The sequence below is a fragment of the Magnolia sinica genome, chromosome 13 (assembly GCF_029962835.1).
Source record: "Magnolia sinica isolate HGM2019 chromosome 13, MsV1, whole genome shotgun sequence".
NCBI lineage: Eukaryota > Viridiplantae > Streptophyta > Magnoliopsida > Magnoliales > Magnoliaceae > Magnolia > Magnolia sinica.
Window position 1 is genome coordinate 31,869,789 of NC_080585.1, and position 22,290 is coordinate 31,892,078.

At 40.3% G+C, this 22,290-nt stretch overlaps 1 protein-coding gene across 2 annotated transcripts; it reads left to right on the forward strand.

Annotated features, from left to right (window-relative positions):
* Positions 1 to 6,889: 6,889 nt before the first annotated feature.
* Positions 6,890 to 21,297, forward strand: LOC131223471 (translation factor GUF1 homolog, mitochondrial). Of its 2 annotated transcripts, XM_058218898.1 has the most exons (11): positions 6,902 to 7,342; positions 8,688 to 9,438; positions 13,546 to 13,702; positions 14,649 to 14,703; positions 15,383 to 15,450; positions 15,533 to 15,637; positions 15,749 to 15,820; positions 16,233 to 16,346; positions 17,462 to 17,602; positions 18,072 to 18,131; positions 21,031 to 21,297. In XM_058218898.1, exons 1-11 carry the CDS (start codon positions 7,028 to 7,030, stop codon positions 21,203 to 21,205), a joined length of 2,013 nt encoding a protein of 670 aa, XP_058074881.1. In that variant the 5' UTR covers positions 6,902 to 7,027; the 3' UTR covers positions 21,206 to 21,297. The 2 variants fall into 2 exon arrangements, with proteins under 2 accessions (XP_058074882.1, XP_058074881.1); XM_058218899.1 differs by lacking the exons at positions 16,233 to 16,346; positions 17,462 to 17,602; positions 18,072 to 18,131; positions 21,031 to 21,297 and adding an exon at positions 16,082 to 16,214 and having other exon boundaries at positions 6,890 to 7,342.
* The last annotated feature ends 993 nt before the right edge of the window (positions 21,298 to 22,290 follow it).

Genomic DNA, 22,290 nt, shown 5'->3' on the forward strand with positions numbered 1-22,290 from the left:
AGACATTTGATTACAACAATCTCCACCATGTCTTCAATCTTCAACCGTATAATTTCTTGACATCTTTTCTTATCTCTACATTACATCATAGCTTCTCGTGCACACTCCGTCTTTCTTTTCCGCCATCGCCAATCCCAGAGAAGTTGCGCATAACTTTAACTTTACTGCAGGAACGACCTTGGATATCATGTTTTCCGGATTCACACAGGTGTAAATTTTTTCCAGAGTTAACGCCTTATTCCTTAAGCACCTGTCGGATAACATGGACATCCAACTAATTACTCCACCCGTTAGTACAATCGAGTAACTTAAAGTCGACTTCTTAGAATCCACACTGCCTGCGTAATCTAAATCCACATACCCTTCTAACTTTGTTCTTGTTTTCTCAAAAGTAAAGACGTAGTCTTTTTTCTATCTCACCGCTACCCGATATTACTTGCCGGGGTATTTGCTCACAACATTGATAGCCTGTAAAATAACCGGTCTAATCCAGACCATGACATATACTGCCAACCGCATTCGAATAAGGCTCATGAGATATATCCTATTTTTCCTCATCTGTTTTGGGACATGTTCTGAGGAAAACTTGAGTAGAGACGCGTATGAAATGCTTTGCTTGGTCCATCACATACTTGATCAATACCTACCCAAGGTATTCTACCCGTGATTACCAAAGCCTACTCCTCTTCTAGTCTCAATGCTGAGAACCATCTTTGCAACCCCCGATCCATCATCCTGAATGTCCCACATAACCGAATCTAAAGTCCATTGATTTCAGACATGTCATAATTGGCGATCTACATGTCATCAACATACAATACCTGATTCACCCTGAAGGAATCAAACCACTTGCTTAGGCGACAGGTCGTACCAGAACCTCCTGCAATGTTTTTTTCTCAACTTCTTTAACTTCGAACCGCTCTGGTTGCTTCATGTAGATCTGCTCTTCCAATTTCCTATACAGAAGTGTAGACTCCACATCCGTCATTCCAGTTCAAGATCGCATTGGCCAACCAGCGCCCATCATGAATCTAATAAATACCTGCTATACCGTCTGTGTGAATATCTCTGAGAAGCTGATCCCTTCTCTCTGAGCATAACCCTTCACTACCAACTTCTCTCCGTATCTATGTTGTATCCTCTTGAAGATCCACCAGCATCTAACCGCTTCTCGGTTCACTAGAAGCTCCACTAGCTCCCATGTGTTGATCTGGTAGAACGAGTCCATCATATCACCTATAGTCACCTTCCACTTCTTAGCACCAGGCTCACCTTCCACTAATTTATTAAAGTTACTGATGTGAGCCTCCAAATCTCCACTCTTCGCCATCTTGAAGTTATACCACTACCACTTCAAGTGTAGGTGATTTTCAGAGAATTTTTTTGCATAAACATCCTCTAACTTTGCCCATAACTTAGCTGCAGTTTTCTCTCTCATGACATTGTAGAGAACCTTATCCGTGAGATATAAACGGATCGATGATAAAACCTTCTTTTCAATAGTATTCCATTTATCATTAGTCATAGTAGACTTTCTCTCCTTAAGCACCATTTTCGCCTTACTTGATTAAGGAACTGATCATCTTGATCTTCCATAACTCAAAATTATTTTTCTCTGAGTACTTCTCAATCTCATACCTAGTGCTTCCCATTGATGCTAATCCCTCAGATTCAGATCTGTGCCCCAACGATTACTCTGATACCACTTGTTGGGAATTTATGCTGCGGAATCACACAGATCTCGATCTAGGATAGCAATCCAATAGCACTAGGCATACACAAGACAACACACAGATTTAATGTGGAAAATCCTTTTGGAAAAAAACCTCGGCACAAACCGACAAAATTCCACTATAAAAATAGAAATTACAAAGAGAAATGACTTACCAGATTCGAACAACCTCGAATCTCACCCTTGCTACATCCTTTAGAAATTCTAAAAACATTTTAGGAACCCTTAGAACCTCTTTAGAAAGCCTTATAATTACTTAAAAAAGTCCTAAGGACCCCTATTTATAGTTTAGGAAACACCCCTTACGCACTTTCTAAAAAACCGACTAAAATTTACGCAATCTGTACAAAATCTGCACAGTATCTGCGTAACCCTTGACTAGTCAAGTCAAGTCCTCGACTAGTCGAGCAGCCCCCTCGATCGGTTGAGCAGCACGAGAATTACAGATTTAAGACATCCGATTACAACAGTTCTTACATATTCCATTATCGAGATTTTCATATCATATAAACCTCAATGAATTGTAATAATAATAGTACATTCTAAGGGTTAATTTAGATACCATCAAATAATTACTTTTTCTACTTATAGCGGTGGATAAGTAACTAATTTGAGATAAGCAAGTTTGGTTTATGATCACTTATAAGTAGCTTTTTTTATTTAGAGTTACTTAGGACCCATTTCGATACCACAAAATAAGTTATTTTTCATACACAATAGTAGATAAGTAACTTATTTGATATAAGTTTGGTTTAAAATCAATTATAAGTAACTTCTTTACTTAAAGTTGCTTAATTACTTCAGCTTAATAGGTAGAAACCAAAATAAGTTACTTGAGGCAGAAATAGCTCATCTTATTATAATCCAAACGCTCCCTAAGAGTCATGTTATACAACAGGTGGCTCCACCATGATGCGATGAGCGTACAATAATGTACATGTATGTGATAATGAACAATAGTGTGATAGTTCAACTTCTGCACAATATACTTACATCACAACATATATGTATTATGTCTTAGTCTGCTAGTGTCATGCAATGGAAAATGCATGCTGCAGTGTTTATCAATCCATCTCCGTTGTGTAGTTTCCTTGTTGTATAACACGCGCGGGGCAATGAAGGTCACAGTAAAATCTATTTTCATCAATTTTTTTTTTAATCTATCAAAAAGGTGATAATTGATGTTTCGATATTATTATTAGGCTCATGGCAACAAGATAGCACGTGGTCCACTCAAATTAACTATACGATAGAAAAAGTGGCCAATCTACGTACGTGGTTCGATGGAGATGATTTATTGATGTACATGCGAGCTCAATCAAGCAAGAGAATGGGCCCACCTCTTCCTTCTCTTATCTCGTCTTCACGTGGTGAGCGATGGAGGGCTGGCAGCCTTATAAGCTACCATGTATGGGTGGGCCCCACCAGGAGTTGCCCCCAACACATGTCCCATGCATGTGTTCGACAAGGTGAAATCGATCCGATATTTTCCTCTATTTATGGCATCAATCATTTTCATTTCAAACATTTGTGGGGTGCCCATCAATTATTATTGACATGCCCAATAACTTGGATGGTCTGGATTATGTGCATGCCCGCCCCTTATGTGAGACGAGTCACTGCCATTGATTATAATGTGTAAATGCACTCCTTTTAGTCCATTCGACTTGTAAAACTATAGCAATCCACTGTCAAGAAGCATGCATTCACTTAATCCTCACTGTTCAAATCATGGGGCCCATCACGGCTGATGGGCAACCAAGAGGCCACAAAGACATCCCAACCGTTCAATTGGTGGCTACGAAATGATGGCTGGAGGAGGCAGCCAGTAATTCGACTTAGCAATGACGTCTGCAATACTGTTGAATGAGGCTCACCACGTCCAATGCATGAGTCACCGTCATTTTGAAAATGAGGTGAATCACCGTATCTTAATTCCACTCCTTTCCGCTCATGAGAATAAAAGTCCATCCACCCGGGCTGCCTGGAAAACAAATTAGATAGATTAAAAACAAAAAATCATTTGATCAATCATTTCCTCTAAACAAGCTTAGGACTGCAACTTGAGGATGGGTTGGGTCATCAGGCCCACAGGTTGACGTAGGGTCAGAAAACTCCTAACCCAATTTTAATTCGGGTTGGGTTTGGGCTGAGCAAATCAGGTTGGGCTAAGCCCGGTTAGGAATAATCACATTTATTTGGTCCGGTTGAGGACTGGCGAATTTAGAGTGGGTTGGGTTTTGATTTGGGTTTGAGTTGGGCGCCTCGGTTTAGACTTATGATGAATAGGCCTTGCGTTCTAGTAGTTGTCTGTCCCTTTCTATCCGTCACCCTTCTGTATGTATTAGTATACTAAAGTCGCCACCTTCCTGAATCTATTCTATTGAAGTGGAGTCCTCGAGAATGATGATGTGGCAGCGAACTGACGAGTCCGGTAACCAGCTCCACCTAAGCAGGCAAGTACGCTGTGGATCAAGTTGTGCTTTTTTTGCAATGGATAGCATATCAAGCCCTGTTTGATGAGGAGGGAATCTACCTCCATTCATCTTTGGGTTGGTTCAGCTACGTGTGTTTGCTCCTGGTTGAATGGGTCCGTCCAGACTCCACATCTCAAACAGTTGAACTGCTATTACCGAGTGATAAGGCATGGCTCCACTCGGTATGGGTCTGCCCTGGCAACTATTACAGTTTCTGCTAAATGACTGTTGTTCGTATGCACTCACTTACCATCTCAAAGGGATAAAGGAATCATAGCTTTACACTAATTTACACTTTCACTAATTAAAACATCGATATGCACTATTTCTTTTCCAGCCGGGTTGAATTGAGGTTTTGGTTCGGGTCCCCTGATCTGCACCTGTAGTCTGAAATCTTTGATTGTTTATCTATCACTTGAACCGTCCATTAGATACTTGTCCATCAGTCACTTCAATCATTATATCAATGCCGTTTTTGGTTAGTAAATTATCAAGTTGGTCCCATTGACTTGGACAGTTTATGTTGAAACAAGTATGCTCTTTGGAAGGAAAAGTTCTACTAGAACGTGCATAAAGTCCTTTCTCAATCATCTAACTAGTGTTGTTGATGGGCTGAGTTCAAGTAGGGCAAAGGTCTCTCCAAGCCTGGCGGGCAAAGTAAAACCCTGTCTGAGTTCGATTGGGTCCATGACGTGCCAAAATAAATAGGCCTGGTCGAGCCTAGGCCTGAATGATTATGCATGGCCTGGGTGCAAGTCTGGCTGCTCTCTTTCGTGCAAAATCTAGCTGCTTGTTTGACGTGCCCAAATAAAATTTCAGTGAACTCAATTGGGTAGTAATTTAGTACCCTTTATTGTACTGAGTAAAATTAGTGGGGTGATGTAGAGTGGGTCAACGGACACTTTTATGTCCAAGATGGACCAAAGAAGGCCCGATCAGAGGTGGAAGTCATCAAGACCATCGGAGCCTTAAAACAGGCATATCTTGCAAAATCAGAATGAGTTACTGGACGTAGATTTTGGGGTAGGATGAGTTACTTTAGCCAACCAACCCAACTATGCCCGGTTGCCCACGCCGAATTTGTGAGATTTCATTAGATCGACGGTCGAATTTTCTATTTATTATTATTATTATTATTTTTTACTATTTTTAGTAAGTTTTGGTTTGATTGTAACTCTTCATCTATTGGGCTTTAGGAGTTGTGTCGAGCATGAAAAGTGTTTAGAAAAATTAAGAGAATGACGTGGTTATATCGCATAGGACACTTACTATAAATAGTAAATTTTCTATTTATAGTTATTTACGAATTTTAGGGAGTTTTAGTTATAGTTTAATTTCTAAATTTATTCCAAGTATTGGTATCACTATTTAAAGCGTCGTAGATTTGTTTATTTCAATCATCAATAAATTTATTTGAAATATTTTAGAATTATTTATATTTCTTTTCGTCATGGATTCGAGAAGTCTCTGTGAGGAGTCTAGATAAGCTCCGTAGATTCGGAATAGTTATCCTTGAAGAAGACGGTGATCAACCTCATCACATTCATCCTTGCGTCATGGGGACTATCATGTATGCATCTTATCTATACTTTCAATCCATTTTTTCAGATAATTTTAGAGCATGAGAGTAAATTTGAAGCATTCAAAGCTTAAGTGGACCACACCAAAGAAGACAATGGGAATTGAATGCCTATTGTTGAAAAATTCCTATGGGCCACATAAGTTTTATCAAGCTGGTATTTGTGTTTTCCTTTCATCTATATCTCCATGACCTTATGATTCCGTTGGATGATAAATAAGCATCATTGTCGGTCATAGGAGGGTTTCAAAGGTGGATGTCATTATCCCCACTATTTTCTATACCGTGGTCCACTCGAGCTTTGGAAATGCTTCAATTTTGGTCTCATGACCTAGTATAAGCTGGTAAAATGGATAGGCAACATAAATGAGATATTTACATCATGTGTGGCCCCTCTGAGTTACTCAACGTGTAATCTTTCAGAACCTAGCGCAGTATTGGTGGGTGCTGGAAAAAACTCCATAGGTTTTATCTATTCCCTTTATTTATTTTCAGACTATTTTAGGATATGAATTAAAAAAAGAAGAAGCAGATCCCAGATCCTCATGTGAATCACATTAGAGGAAATAACAGTAATTGAACTGCTTACGGTAGGGGTCGCGAGAGAGCAGAGCCCACTGCCTTGCTATAATTGCAAGTTTCTTATAGTCATGATTGCTGTCATAGTCAACAACGGTTGAAACTTTCAAGAAAATACTTAGAATCGGAAGGACAATCCTCCAAGTGTACTAATCTACCCTAAATAGAGAAAGATGAACCAGTAGAGTATACCAGGGCACTTGAAAGAACCATGTCAAAGGTACTCCGCGAAATGACCCCGTAACTTCAAGAGAAGGGTGGACGACCACTATTAAAAACTTATCGGGGGACAAAAGTTTTGGATTAAGCTGGTATTTATGTTTTCCGATAATGTCTGTGTCACTAATCAACAGGTTGGTTGGCAAATAAACTGCCCTAGAAAATTTTTAATGGGAAGCATTCAATCGCCAATCTTAATGGGCCCGACTTGCTAATAGGCTGTTAGATGCCGACCGACCCGGCCAGTTTGTAAACGGGGTTAAATGCCGGTACGGGTCCAACCTCGGGGCTAGTATTCAAGCCCAAGCCCGGAGGCCCAAGAGGCAGACCGGGCTCTTGACAGCCCTACCTCTAACCCTTCACCCGCGCTATCAAAGTTCAGTCCCTCTTACATAGAGAGAGACAGAGAGAGAGGGAGGGAGGGAAGAGGAACTTCCCAAAATGGGCTCTTTGAATCGAGCTTCGAAGGCGCTGAGATCCAGATACCGATCTCTTCCATCTCTTTCTTCTGCTGCATTGGATGCATGCAATTCCAGCTACTTTGGCGTTTCTTGGCATGGTTTCTGCTCCAAATCTCGCAATCCTAACCGTGAGAACGTTGTCGATTTGAGCCAGTACCCTCCGGAGAGGATCCGCAACTTCTCCATCATCGCGCATGTCGATCACGGAAAATCAACGCTCGCCGATCGCCTCTTGGAGCTCACTGGGACCATCAAGAGGGGCCATGGCCAGCCGCAGTACCTCGATAAGCTGCAGGTAGTTACCCAAAAGAAAAAGAAAAAGCTTTTCTAATTGAGTTCTTTTTCACCTGTCACGACTCAGGATTGAGCGATTGTAGCTGCTCACTGGCGCCCAAATGCTGAGTAGTCTGATGATCGGAACCGCCCATGTTGTGGATTCTATTCTAGATCGACTACCTTAAGAAACTTACTCTGAACGGATGGTTGTGACCATCACTATCTATAGATGAATTTAGAACAGTGAAAAGAAGATTTTCAGTGAAAACCAGTTTATGTCCATGAGTATGGCTCGCATACACAGAGAATTGAAGCTTTCTGGAAGGTCTCCCAATTACTATATGCTTTACCGATGCAAAAAGACAACATAATCTGACACTTCCTATTCTTTGTATCTTCTCTCCCTACGATTGATTTAGTGCAGCTGTTGCTCTCGTATTAGCTAGTAATGTCATGCAAATCTGCCTGAAATGTGAAATTCTCCGAACTTTGAATTTACTTTGTGTTGCTTTCTAGTGAACATTTGAATCTAAACTGGTTATCCCAATACATGTTCCAATTTCCTAGATGTAACTTGGAGAGCAGATGAAAATTTTCCCTTCATCTCAGCTCTTGGTGATCTCCGTGGCCATTTTCTTGAGCCATTCTTGGCGTTTGGCTTGAAACTTTTTCACGAGTTCTCTTATGGTGGGGCTCTGCGGACCAGTCTCAGAGCCAAGCTCTCTTGGGGTTGATGACTCCAAGAATCTCATGAAGTGTTTTTTAAGGGATCGGTTTAAAAATTGCTACAACTTGCTGGCTAGCTGCTGTGATGGCTGGTATCTAGTTTCTTGTGTGCCACTTGTAGGTAACCTGTTTGTATCTTTTTTTTCCTGAAGGGGTTGAACTTGGGTCTCCCTGATGCTCCTTCTTTGATTTGATGTGAACATTTCCATTGATAATTGGGCCTTTTTCTTGTTTACTTAGAGGTCATGCATATCATTGTTTTCTCTGTTTTTCGGGCTACTTTACTCATATCAATCTCTGGGTTTATAATTGCTTTAAAATTTTTGTTGTTTGGTCAACTTTACTCATACAGATCTCTGGGTTTGTAATTGTGTTTAAACTTCTGTTGCTTGGTCAACTTTACTTTGATAGATCTGTGGGTTTGTAATTGCTTTTGAACTTGTACTAAAGTTTGGTTTCTTTCACAGAAAAATAATATCTGTATTATGTTATCATTTATCGGTCACTTTTGTTGGTTGGAGACATGTTGATGACCGAAGTATAAAATGATTATCTAAAATCCGTTTATTTCTTATTCCATCTTCTTTATTTTATATTTGTGTTATCAATTGCTTCTGATCTCCTTTTCATTTTCTTAGGTAGAAAGAGAAAGAGGAATAACAGTCAAAGCTCAGACAGCAACTATGTTCCACAGGCATACATTCCATGGTCCTGATGCTACTAATACAGAAGAGCACCCGATCTTTTTACTCAATCTAATTGACACACCTGGTCATGTGGATTTCAGCTACGAAGTATCAAGATCCCTTGCTGCTTGCCAGGGTGCACTTTTGGTAGTGGATGCCGCCCAAGGTGTTCAGGCACAGACAGTTGCAAATTTTTATTTGGCTTTTGAATCTAACCTGACTATTATTCCCATCATTAACAAAATTGACCAGCCAACTGCTGACCTTGATCGTGTGAAGGCCCAGTTAAAATCCATGTTCGATCTAAATCCTGAAGATGCTCTTTTAACTTCAGCAAAAACTGGTCAAGGCCTTGAGCATGTCCTTCCTGCAGTCATTGAGCGGATACCTCCTCCTCCTGGAAAAAGTGATTCGCCTTTACGAATGCTTCTCTTAGATTCTTATTATGATGAATACAAAGGAGTGATCTGCCATGTTGCAGTTGTTGATGGTGCTCTGCACAAGGGGGATAAGATTGCATCTGCAGCAACTAGCCAGGTTTACGAAGTTTTGGATGTTGGGTTCATGCATCCTGAGCTGAAGCCTACTGGAATGCTGTTTACTGGACAAGTGGGTTATGTTGTCAGTGGCATGCGTTCAACCAAAGAGGCCCGTGTTGGAGATACTCTTTATCATGCCCGAAGCATTGTAAAGCCTCTTCCTGGTATGTTTAACTCTAGCTTTACTGCACATTGTTAGTGCTATTTTCTTTTCTTGTGCAAGTTTTGCATGCCTTGGTCATTCCAGTGCTTTATTGCCATTCTTATTGTCAGGAGTGATTGCTATAAGTTCCTGCCATGCAGCTTGGACGTTGACATGTGTCAGGGTTTGACTTGGCCATGAGGTCTCAGACCAGGGACCCTAGTAAAATTCCAACATGGTGACACATTCATAAAATTATATAATTATATTGAAACATTTATTTATGTATAAAATTTTAGTACTAATATGCAAAAGATATAGAAAGATGTGTCTGAAAAACTGGACATATACTAAGAGCTATATTAATAGTTTACCAATACTGCTAACACATGAGAATAAGACGGACCCACAGACACAAATACACACACACACATGCCCGCCCACCCGCCGTGAACAATATAAATCTTTACGAACACTGCTAAAGTAGATGCTGGCTAGAACTCAGAACTGTCACTTGTATCTGACATGTGTATCTCAGATGGGTGCCAAACTTGGTTTTTCAAGAAAATGGACTGACCTTGTTTATTGCTGCCTCGTTAGAGTTTGTTCAATGCGTATGGGTTTAAGTTCATAATCCTTTGGTAACTTCGGAAAATGAAATTACAAAAGTCTTATATATTTAATTTAATTTGAGGTGCTCCTAGTATACTGAGTGTCATTATGCTTGAGAATTGAGATGCTTTTCTTATATAGGAAGGATGCAAACTTCACATGTAAAAACACACAAAGAATACGGGCACTTGCAAAGGTGGGGTCATATATTCCAGAATTTTCAGTATTAAAAACAAAAAAAAAAAAAACACACGCACACACATAACAAAATGCTAAGCTTTCTCCATGTTTAGCTTGCAGATGATGCCAGGGTTTCTTTCCCTCTATCTTGAATCCATACATTCTCGAGCCACAAATGAACCATCCACAAACTATCTATGGTGAAGGAAAGCTCCCTGGATTTTAGAGATCACCCTGCAGCACCTTCTGAAGTCCTTCTAGAACCTTTGCCAAAATCTCGTATGGGCTTCCAATAAGGCTAACGGGTTTGACCCTGAAGTATTTCAAGCATTCTGCCCCTTTCATTGGGGCAAGGGCTATGAAGGTTTCCCCTAACTATGTGGACAATTTCTCTATCTTAGAACTCTGAAATGAGGTCCATCAGGGCCCACTTCACCTCTTCCTAAAACACTTGGAAGAGGGGAGTTGGGAATCCTTCAGGGCTGGGAGCAAGGTGTTCAGTAATGGTAGCAGTGGCTGTAACAGCCACTGCCGTTACCGTTACTATACGGGCAGTAACGGCCGTTATGTCATTTTTTAAAAAACCCTGTTTAAGGACCGTTATAGGCCATTACGGGTCTGTTACGGAGTGTTACGGTGCTGTTCTAGGCAGTTTTTCCTATAATGGCTGTTATGGCCATTATGACCCCGTAACGCATAACGGTTATGGCCGTTACTGTTACGTAAACTGTTTTTGTATACCCTGGCTGGGAGCCTTGTCTCTATCCAATTTTGAGAATGCAACTTTGAGCTCTTCTTCACCGATCGGCATTTTCAGCCAGTTTGCCTCTTCATCACTAGTCTTGAGTCTAGATTGTTAGGCATTGGACGTGTCCAAGCAGTGTCCTGTAGAAGGTTGGAATGGAATTTAATAATTCATGATTGCATGTCTTCTCCTCCACTCTTATGTCATCCACTAGAAGGCTTTGGATTTCATTGCTCCTTCTCCTCGGCTATGACATGAAAGAATTTTGTATTTTTCTCCCCCCTCTTTTAGCTTTACTGCCCTTGATTTATGATGCAAAATATTTTCTTTTTAATTCAAGCTCCCAAGCATCCTGGCTAGTTCTCTCCCACACCATTAGAAGCATATTTTTCTCCTTTATGTTAGTGTCCTGAGGCGTATCTTCATCTATATTGATCATCATCATCATCTAAGCCTTATCCCAACTAGTTGGGGGCTGCTATATTATTGATATGATTGAAATTATTTATAATCTTGATTAAATATGAAACAAAAGTAGATAGGCTAGGTGGAGAAGATGCACCTTGAATGAAATTGGATGCTTAGTGTGGAGAAATTAGGGAAAGCATGGCTGGATGATTCTAAATGAGTGATGGAAATTATTTTGAGCTAGATGCATGTAGTATGTAGAGCTTCGCAGAATTTCCTTATTGTGCGAAGGCATTAGTTTGTATAATTCAGACAACGGGTTCACATAATTTCTTTATTGTGCGAAGGCATTAGTTTCTTTATTTTGTATAGGGACTTTTTTTAGTTTGTAGTGTAGCTCTAAAACTCACTGACTCGAGTCAAAACTTGGTCCAGTCAACTCCACTGGGTGAGATTTCGAGCCTAGTCATTAGGAAACTAGGTTCAGTGATTCGGTCCAGGAAGACTCGTTGAATCGACTTACTAACTTGGTTGGCTTGACACGACTCCCAATGCCTCGTGCGAGTCACACGCCTTATCCATGCACTTTTGATTAAAATTAAAAAAGAACACAATTAAGAGTTGAATCCATGATCTATATGACTGAGGCAGACACTCCCCACCAGCAAGCCATGCAGCACTTGGCCCACTTTCCTATTTGTTAATATATTTTATAATTAACTTACAAAATCAAATAGAAGGGGAGATTTTATAGGATAGTTGTAAGACTAGCTTTGCTTTATTGGACATAATGATGGGTAGTTACAAACGACATTTTCATAGGATGAGTGTAGTTGAAATGGGGATATTGAGATGGATGAGTGGCAACACAAGGGAGGATAGAATTAGCAACGAATGCATTCAAGGGAACTTGAGAGTAGCAGCAATAGGTAATAGGATTAGGGAAAGTAGGCTTACACGGTTTGGTCATGTGCAAAGGAGACGAAGAGCTCATGAAGAACTGCGCTAGTCAGGAGTGAGTTGGTTTAAGTTTAAGGTTCCAAAGGAGCAAAGGGAAGGCTTAGAAGGATGTGGGTGGAGGTAATAAGAAAAGACTTGATCACCTATGGTTTAACTAAGGATATGGTCCTTGATAAAGTGGAATTGTGAAACATGATTTGCGTAGACCCCAATTGGTCTGGATAAGGCTTAGGTGATGGTGATGGTGATGGTGATGATGATGTAGGACAATTAACCACTTGCTCTAAAAGTTCGAACTGATAGAGCATGGCGAATTAATCCCTTTTATCTCATAGCCCAGGCCTCAAATCCATGGGTTAGGTCCTCGGCCGAACCCTCCTCATGGGCCATAAATCCATGGGCTCCGTCTCACACGAGCCACCCACCTCACACGGGCCCCAAATCCATGGGTTATGCGGGCCACCCACCCCAAGTATGCCCCTATATCCCACAGGCCACCCTACTTGAGCCCGGTGTGAAAATGCCCCTGCATTAGATGAGTTATTATCTATTGAGTTGAGTTGGCTTTAGTCTTTTAGTCGATCAGACCCGAATGAACATCGAGTTGGGTTGATGGGTTTTTAAACTGTGGTTAGTTGTATGAATTCCATTTGTCAATTCATAATGATTGGAGAGATGTGAGGAGTAGAGATTTAGTCTAAGTGATTGCTGCAGATTGAAACTTTACATGAATCCCTAATTCAATGGGTGTTGGTTTCCTTTCTCATTTCTATACTTTCCTCGATAACGTGGAGGGAGAGGGTTTACCTTATTTGACTAAAATATCTGCCTTTTAGGGACTTCGCAATATGATGTCAAATCAAGTAAGGTCGGTAGGGTTAGCAATGGGCCTGTCTTAGTTGGCTGACCCATCAGGCTTCCTGGTCTGATCCTCTTGGGAAGGGTTTTGCCTGATCTTTAGGTTCCGAGGTAGGGCCTGGGCATGAAGTTCAGCCCTGATTAATAAACAGGTTGGACCTGAGCCTGATCTTAAAGTTTGATTGGTAACTGTGGCTACTACAGCCTTGATAGTCCCAGCTTGAACCCTGGCAATTGTGAAGGTAAAGGCTAGTGGCTACAAAGCTTTTGCTGTTGATGCCATTTGATTTAAAACTAACTAGTCTGGACACATTCCTTTTGTCTGATATTTTTCTGATCACATTATGTGCTATTTTACTTTACAAGGTTTCAAGTCTGCAAAGCATATGGTGTTTTCTGGTCTTTATCCTGCTGATGGATCCGATTTTGATGCTCTCAACCATGCAATAGAGAGACTCACATGCAATGATGCCAGTGTATCTGTTACCAGAGAGAGCAGCACAGCACTTGGCCTAGGTTTCAGGTATGCATGGATATCCACCAGTAGTCTTTTTGCTACTTTTTTTTTTTTTTTAGCTTGTTAGTACACCCCACTGTCAGTTCACACTTACTTTAAAGAGTGTTGTTTATGCTCAAATGGGACATTTTGGGCCTGTTTGATTTGCTGTAATTCCCTGCAAATAAATGTAAATGGGTAATAATTAATTAATTTGGTATTTCGTGCAATAATGTATGGCCACTCAAATAAGTCTTGGTTTGCGGGATGTCATTACTGGGTCTACATGGCAAAACTCTGTGGGCCCATTATGATGTATATGTTTTATCCACACCATCCATTCATTTTGCCAGATCATTTTAGGGCATCAGCCCAAAAATGACGCAGATCCAAAGCTCAAGTGGACCACACCACAGGAAAAAAGTGGGAATATGATGCCCACCATTGAAACCTACGTGGGGCCCACTATGATGTTTATTTGACATCCAATCTGTTCATAAGGTCTTAGGTCACACAGACATGGATGAAGGGAAAACATTAATATCAGCTTGATCCAGAACTTCTGTAGCCTCCAAGAAGTGTTCAACAGTGGGCATTCAATATCCACTGTTTTCTGTACTGTGGTCCACTTGAGCATTGGATCTGTCTCATTTTTGGGCACGTGCCCTAAAATGATATGAGAAAATGAATGGACGACATGGATAAAACACATACATCAAGGTGGGACCCACAGTTTTGGTTTGGAAACACGTAAGAGAGGTGTTTTGCACGTTTTTCGAGGTGGAGATCCACCTATTGCCCAAACAGCGAGCTTTTCTCATTATTACGATTTTACCACCATTTGCTAGTAGTTATACCCAACCAAACAGGCCCTTGAAGTCAGCATTGTGCTCTGTGTTCATTTTACCTGAATTTAGTGTTCACAATTAGAATAATATGCTAATTGCTAACCCTTATTGTCTACCCTTTACAGGTGTGGTTTCTTAGGCTTGCTTCACATGGATGTCTTTCATCAGCGTCTTGAACAGGTATATATTTCTAGTTCTTATTGCTCTTCTTTTTCCAGATGTTCAGTAATGAGTTGGGATTTACTGTTTTTTTTTTTTTTTTCGTTTTCTTTTTTGTATCGAACCAAGCTATTGAACTAGATTATGTAGAGGCAAAAATAAAGAGATTTTTCACTTGCAATCCGTAAGTAAATAACTTACTTTCCATGCATCTGGTCATTGTCAAAGATCAAGAGAAAAGCACCTAATTTTGATTTACAGCACCATGGAAAGATTGCTTATGGTATTGGAATTATTTTAGAACTGAAGCAGCTCTCCTAGCTTTATAATTGTAATGGCAAGGTTGCTGCTAACATGGTAGTTCGTTGAGAAAGGAAGTCTTCTAGTTTTTCCTACCTGGTTGGTTCCACATTCTCTTCAGTAATTAATCTAGAAAAGTAATTTAAAAATCAATGCCCATGTTGTTAGTGGACTACAACCTCAATAAACTGTTGCCTAGTTCCAAGTTCTAGTGTGATGCAAATGCAAGCGAATCATTATAAATATTGGTTTGATTTTAACACTTAAGAAACTTTTATATAGAACTAATGTCTGGCTGTTAGTGTGTAATAACTATTGCTACACTTCTAAGTGGAAATTTTCTTTCCTTACAAGAATTATATAAACTTTAAATTTGCATATTATTTCCATTTCTTTGTAGGAGTATGGTGCTAGTGTCATTTCTACTATTCCAACCGTACCATATATTTTTGAGTATTCAGACGGAAGGTATGACCATGGATATGTTCTTTTTATCTACAATAATAGCTGAGATTTACTTCATTTAATGGTATGATGATGCTACTTTTAGCAAAGTGCACGTTCAGAATCCTGCGGCACTGGCCTCAATTCCTGGAAAACGTGTCACAGCATGTTGGGAACCATCTGTGACTGCTACCATTATTATTCCTAGTGAGTAAGCTCTACTCCCTTCTTCTGTTGTATTTCAAGACTCAGTCAATTTTTATTTCTTTCTAGACGATAGGTTATGCAATCTTCACTCTCTTCATTTATCAATTACTTGCAGGTATGTGGGGCCTGTTATTACCCTCTGCTCTGAGAGGAGAGGAGAGCAACTGGAGTACTCATTTATTGATAGGTACCGCTCTTTTTAAGCTTGATCTTGCATTCTGTAAACTGAAGGAGAGTTTTGCTAAGCCTACACACATCTCTATTTGCTGGGATATTTGCTAACCTGAAAGTATGTGGGACATCAAGTCATTAGTCAGGTGGGCCCACTCTGTAAAGGACCTGGCCCGAAAATCAGGCCTCTCCACTTATTAAGGTGGGTCGCATGCGTACATTGAATGTGGGACCATTGGCAATTTTTAAACTGTTGTTTGTTTTTGTACATCTGCAGCTCATCTGATTTGTTGATCAGCCTGATTTTTAGGCGAGCTTATCTACACGGGGACCAATCCGATACTCATCACCAGATGTCCCATGTGTGTAGGCTCGGCAAAGCTCAACTAAAGGATTAGCATTGATTGTCTGAGTTTTCAATCATGCAGCCAACGGGCCTTTATGAAATATCGTCTGCCATTGAGGGAAATTGTTGTGGATTTCTACAATGAATTGAAGAGTATAACATCTGGATATGCTTCATTTGATTATGAGGATGCAGAGTAAGTTTGAAATTTTCTTTCACCATATTGAGAAGTCTTTATTTTTTGAGAATCACACCATATTGAGAAATTTCTTTTCCACCAAAGTTAAATCACACACTGTTGAGAAGTTGTCGTTGTTTGTAATTCTTTTTCAATCGTCTATAATGTGGAGGCTTTGATGTCAACATGAACAACATGATTTAGACTACTTGACTTTCGGATTGTTACAGATATATAGTGGACATAGCTTGAGTTGAATTTTCGAAGGCTGAAGTTGTCAACTAAATTAGCTCAGGGACATCTAGGTCTTTATGATTTTCTCTGAGATATTAATTGCATTCCACTGGTATAATCTTATAAAACCCAAAGCTTTAGTAATGTAAAATACTTAAACTCACTTGCTTCATGAGTGAGAGCATCTCAGGTAGCCTGGAAGGGTTCTATTTACTTGCCGTGCAGACTTCTAAAAGAATTCTCTGCTATACAAGCTTCCAGGCCAACAAAATCATGAATATGTTATCTTTGGGTCCAGCCATTTCTCAAAGCAATGACAACAGGTTTAGTTGATTTCTGGGCATGCTGAATAATGACTCAGCCTTCTTTTACCACTTGATGAAGTGTTGCTGGTCCAATTTTCCATTGGATTCTAGAAACTTGTATAAGTTGCGTCAACTCGACAACATGTTGTCCTGGCTCTGCCTTTGTAGTTCTTGCGTAGAAATCCCCATGGAGATTTAGTTGGGAAAAAAAATCCAGTCTGTGTTTAAATTTAGCAATATTTGCATTCAGTTTGATTGTTATTCCAATTAAACTTGTTATATATCAGTGCAGTAATGAATACTGCAGGAGTAAAATACACCATGTGAGGTCCTGTGACTTTGAATTGCAACTTTGTATCATAGTGCCTGGCCTTTTATTAAGATCCTGTTACCATCAAGAAATGAAATGAAACGAAAAGAAAGAAAAAATCAATACATGAGACAACTGTCCAGTGTGGAAACAAAAATGCTGCTGTTCAGTTTTTTTTTTTCAAGAATAAATTACTAAAATTTCATTCTCCTACTTAATTTATTTTTAGGGTCTTAGTGAAATGAGCACCTTACTCATAATTGTTTAATGATCGTGATTAACAGATATCTGGCCTCTGATTTGGTGAAGCTTGACATCCTTCTCAATGGACAGCCAGTTGATGCTATGGCAACCATTGTACATAATCTGAAGGCGCAGCGGGTTGGTCGTGAACTGGTGGATAAGCTGAAGAAATTCATAGACAGGTTTGATGCTTGTTATGAATTATGATCAATCTAGGATCTTCTTTAATGAGCCATGCTAAGGCTATTGTTCGCGTTGAATTTCAAATCCTATTCTCGCGACATGTTCCAGTATGGCATTTTTGTGAGAGACCCTGGCTGTTCAGCTGTGTCCAACACGTGTGCCGTGGGCCAGTCTAGTCATCAGGTGGGCTGCATATGCTCAATGGATGTGGACTGATGGCTGTTTCTTCTACCCATCTGTTATCATACAGATCTGGGCCACCTGATGAACAGACACTGATGTGGGGCCCAACCTGATGAATGGTCTGGATCTTGCATACCTGCTAATTTTCATGTGTGGTGAGAGTAGAATTCAAGATCCTAATTGCATTCACGTTTCTCTTATGTAATATCAATTAGCTTGCTCTGCTGCTCTTTTATGGTGGCTTATTTTGCTGAAAAACCTAAGCTTCTTCCTGATATTTGACAGGCAAATGTTTGAGATAACAATACAAGCTGCCATTGGATCCAAGATCATTGCAAGGGAGACGTAAGACACTATCCTAAATTTCCCTTTAGATCATATGTACTCTAGAGAAGGCTACTATTGAGGTTTTGCTTACCGTTCACATCTATTATTTTCATTAATGGACTTGAAGCATGAAAATGGTGAAGTCTACTAACTATGGTGTGCCGTAACGGTCGTTACGGGGTTGTAAAGGCCATTACGTAAAGGTAACGGTGGCAACTATTGCACGTTACGGGGTCGTAAAGGTCGTAATGGCCGTTATGGAAAAAATTGTCCTGTAACCTTAACGGCCCTTTGCGCCACCTGTAAAGGCTATAACGGCCTGGTAACGGTCCATGACAAGGCCGATACATGTTTTTTGGGTTTTGTTTTACAGTAAAAATGGAGAGACCGTAATGGCCATTATGGGGTTCATAACTGCCGTTACAACCCGTTTTGTAAATGTAATGGTGGTGTCAGTTACGGCTAGAGGTGTACACGAGTCGAACCAAGTCGAGCTTAGCACAGCTCGACTTGGCTCGGTCTCGACTCGGCTTGGTCCTCGAGCCTGACTGGCTAGCTCAACTTGGTTCGGTCAGCAGCTTGGGCCGGTTCGCGCCCAAGTTCGAGCCTGTGCGGCATTTTCACAAACACATGGAGTGCACTTTCAATTTCTTACTGTATGTAAAACAACAGCAATTGTTTACATGTATTTCATCAAACACCTTGTAAGCAACATCAAAATCAAGAAAAAAAAGGGTATTTGTTTCATATACATACCTTGCCACCAACTGACACTTCGTTGAGTCATTTCATCAAACACTTGCTGAGCAACTTCAATATCAAAGTAACTGAGTCACCGAACTGGTTCGATCTGAGTTCAATTTGAGTTGGGGTTCAATCCGAGTCGAGTTGAGCTTGGGCAAGCTCGAACTCGGTCCGAAATTTTTTCGAGCTCAAAAAATCAGCTCGACTCGGTTCGAACTCAGTTTCGAACCGAGTCAAATCAAGCTTTTTTGAGTCGAGTCGAGCGAGCTAACCGAGCTAACTTGGTTCTTGTACAACCCTAGTTACGGCCACTGTTACCCTTATGGAATACCTTGCTATTGAGCTGTAGAATTTTCATATTGTCTTGTTTGTATTGATTTTCTGCATATAAACCTATATTTATTGCTCATTCATTTAGTACCAAGGTGCTTCGTAACTGTTACGTTACGATCATAAAGGCCAATACGTATAGGTAACAGCTATGACCATTATGCGATATGGGGGCGAAAAGGTGCAACTGGTTTTCTAAGATCATATCAGCCGTTACAGGGTCCGTATAGGTTGTTACGAGGCATAACATTGTCACTCCCGTAACAGTCGAAAAAATAGCCATCTTTTTTCTATTTAAATTTATTTTTCTTCTCATTTTTTCATTGTTCTTATTCCAAAAACTTTCCCGGATTATTCTACAATATAGTTTGACCACTTTTACTATATTTTTTAGGATTAAAACTGTAGATTGAAGCGATTTGGGTGAATAGAAACTTCGATGGTCATTTTTCAAAAAATAAAAAGTGGTATTTATGCCTTTTTCCGATTTATAGTTCTGATGCTGGATTGTGGTGTGTAATTATTAGAGACACATAACTATGTTCACAATTTCACCAGACAATCAGATACAACACTCTCACCAAAGAGTGGACCGCTACGCTATCATAAATATGTTCAAAATAAGAAATCAATACATATTTGGAATATTTACATTATTTTGAATTTTCTAAATATTTTTTCAGAACTTTTCGGGCAAATTTTGGTTTTCAACCATTATAGGGGTCGTAACAGTCGTTACGCCACCGTATCGGCCGATACGGCTGATACTCGTATCGGTAACGGTGGTGACCGTTACAGCCACTGTTACCGATACAGAATACCTTGTTTAGTATTCCTATTGTTAGAACTTGTTTTCTTTATCTTAATTGGTTGGATGTTATGCTGATCATTGTGATATGGCACATCATAGTTAAGAAACCCCCAAAACTTGACTCGATGGTCAGCTAGGTCAGGTTGACTTGAAAACTCGACCCAACTCGACTCAACTCGACTATTGCCTGTGGATACATGCAACCACCCACAACCACGTGTATTGAGTAATGCCAAGGAGGGGAGTCGAACCCACACCTGTAGGGAGCAAACCCATGGTGATGGCCGCTCGCCCAAACCTCGTTGGGTAACTCAACTCAATACTTAATTATTATAAATTGAAAATATTAGGTATGTTAATAGATATTTAAAATCGCCAGATGTAGCATAAGTAATATAAAACATAATAAAAGGCAACAATATTGCATATACCTCACAGGTGTCGTTGCTTCCCTTGGTTGATGTCAGGGATTTGAATCTTGTACCTAACTCATTTATTTTTTAATAAAATCCCTCACTTATAAAGCAAGTGACTTGTTTGTGTCATGCCGAGTCGTGTTGAGTCGACGAGCCACCAAGTCAACTCGGCGGGTCTCTCTGAGTCCATCTGAGTCAGGCCCAGTACCTAGTTTCCTAGTGACTTCAGAATCTCTCCAAGTTGAGTTGACTTGTCTGAGTTTTGAGTCGAGTTAGCAAGTTTTAGAATTATGACACAGACTTACACAATGATCCAATGATGCCCTTTGTTTGATCAATTTCCTGACTCCAGACAGTTATGATGTTTACCAAAGAAAGCCATTATTTGATGGCTGGTATCATCTGGTTGGTGTGATTTTGGGCTATGGTCCATCCAAGAGGTGACCCATAGATTGGATGGTTGAGGTAAAGACATTGTTGAATGTCGAGTGGATTTCTGTCCTCACAATTTTCACCAACTCTGTAACTGATTGCAAAATTCAACTTTATATTCCAGAGATTCTGATCAATTTGCTTGCACCACCTCCTGACACTTTTTCTTTCCCACATTTTCCAGCATTTCAGCAATGAGGAAGAATGTTCTTGCAAAATGCTATGGGGGTGACATTACTCGGAAGAAAAAGCTTCTGGAGAAGCAGAAGGAAGGGAAGAAGCGAATGAAGCGCGTGGGGTCCGTTGATATACCACAGGAGGCCTTCCATGAGCTACTGAAGGTCTCTGGATCTAAATAGAGCAGCCAAGGGGAGAAATTTTGTATGTAGGATTTGTCCTTTTTTATTTTGTTGTGCCTAATGCATTCAGTGGCTGAAAGGTTGTTCGGTGCTGTTTGTATTTATAGTTTGTGCCAGTGGGTCCAACAATTCACTTATCCATATTATGAGCCCCACCGTTGATGGGCCATGCAGAATCCCAACCCTTCAGCAAGTTCTCAACAAATACACAGTTAAGAGAGAAGACATCAATAGTTCACATTCAACCAATAAAAGGCCAATTATGATGCAGCTAGGATCTTCTGATCTGTGGTATTTTTGGTCACAGGCCATCAACGGCGAGGTCCATTCGTAGAACATGGGCCCCACTTCGACAACAACGAAAACCTGTATTGTACAAGCTTTTGGCCTGAGCATTGTATAATGCCTTTCTGGTATTTGTTAGGAACCTGAATGTATCATTTATTCGCTGTAAGTGAAAGGCTTTGCATGCCTCTCTCTCATTTTTTTTTGGCCACTTTCAAGGCTCCCATCAGAAGGTCATATTTCAAAATGGATATTGCATGATCCTCACCTTGTGTATATGCATCTTCTTGAACCACTTTGTACAAGTGGGGCCCATGGCATGTTGACCGTGGCAGATGATCTGATTGGTCCCTCTGTGAATGTTCCATGTCCTGAAAGTTAAGGGCAAGGGGATCAGACCAAGGTACTTCCATCAAGATCCATCAGGAGAATCTGAATCTTGCAATGATCACACAGTCAGAGTTGTCCAGGCACTACAAATTTCTTGACCTATGATGCGTCCATGTTGATGGAAAAACCTATGGCTGTTTCCCATCAATCATCATTAATGTCTGCCACTTTGCCAAATGGGTGGTGGGAAAAAAACTCAAGAGTCCGGATCCTCTGTTGCTGGGAAACAGCAGAGGATCTCGACTCGAAGTTATGGCATGAATTTGTTGCCAGCTCTCAACCTGATCAACCCTCCTTTCTCGGGCTTGGGAGCAGCAATTAAAGCTAGTAACTCCATTAGACAATGTAATATGCTTACATAGGCCCACTACAATCAAGTTGCTATCCAATAGTCAATCAAGTTGCTATCT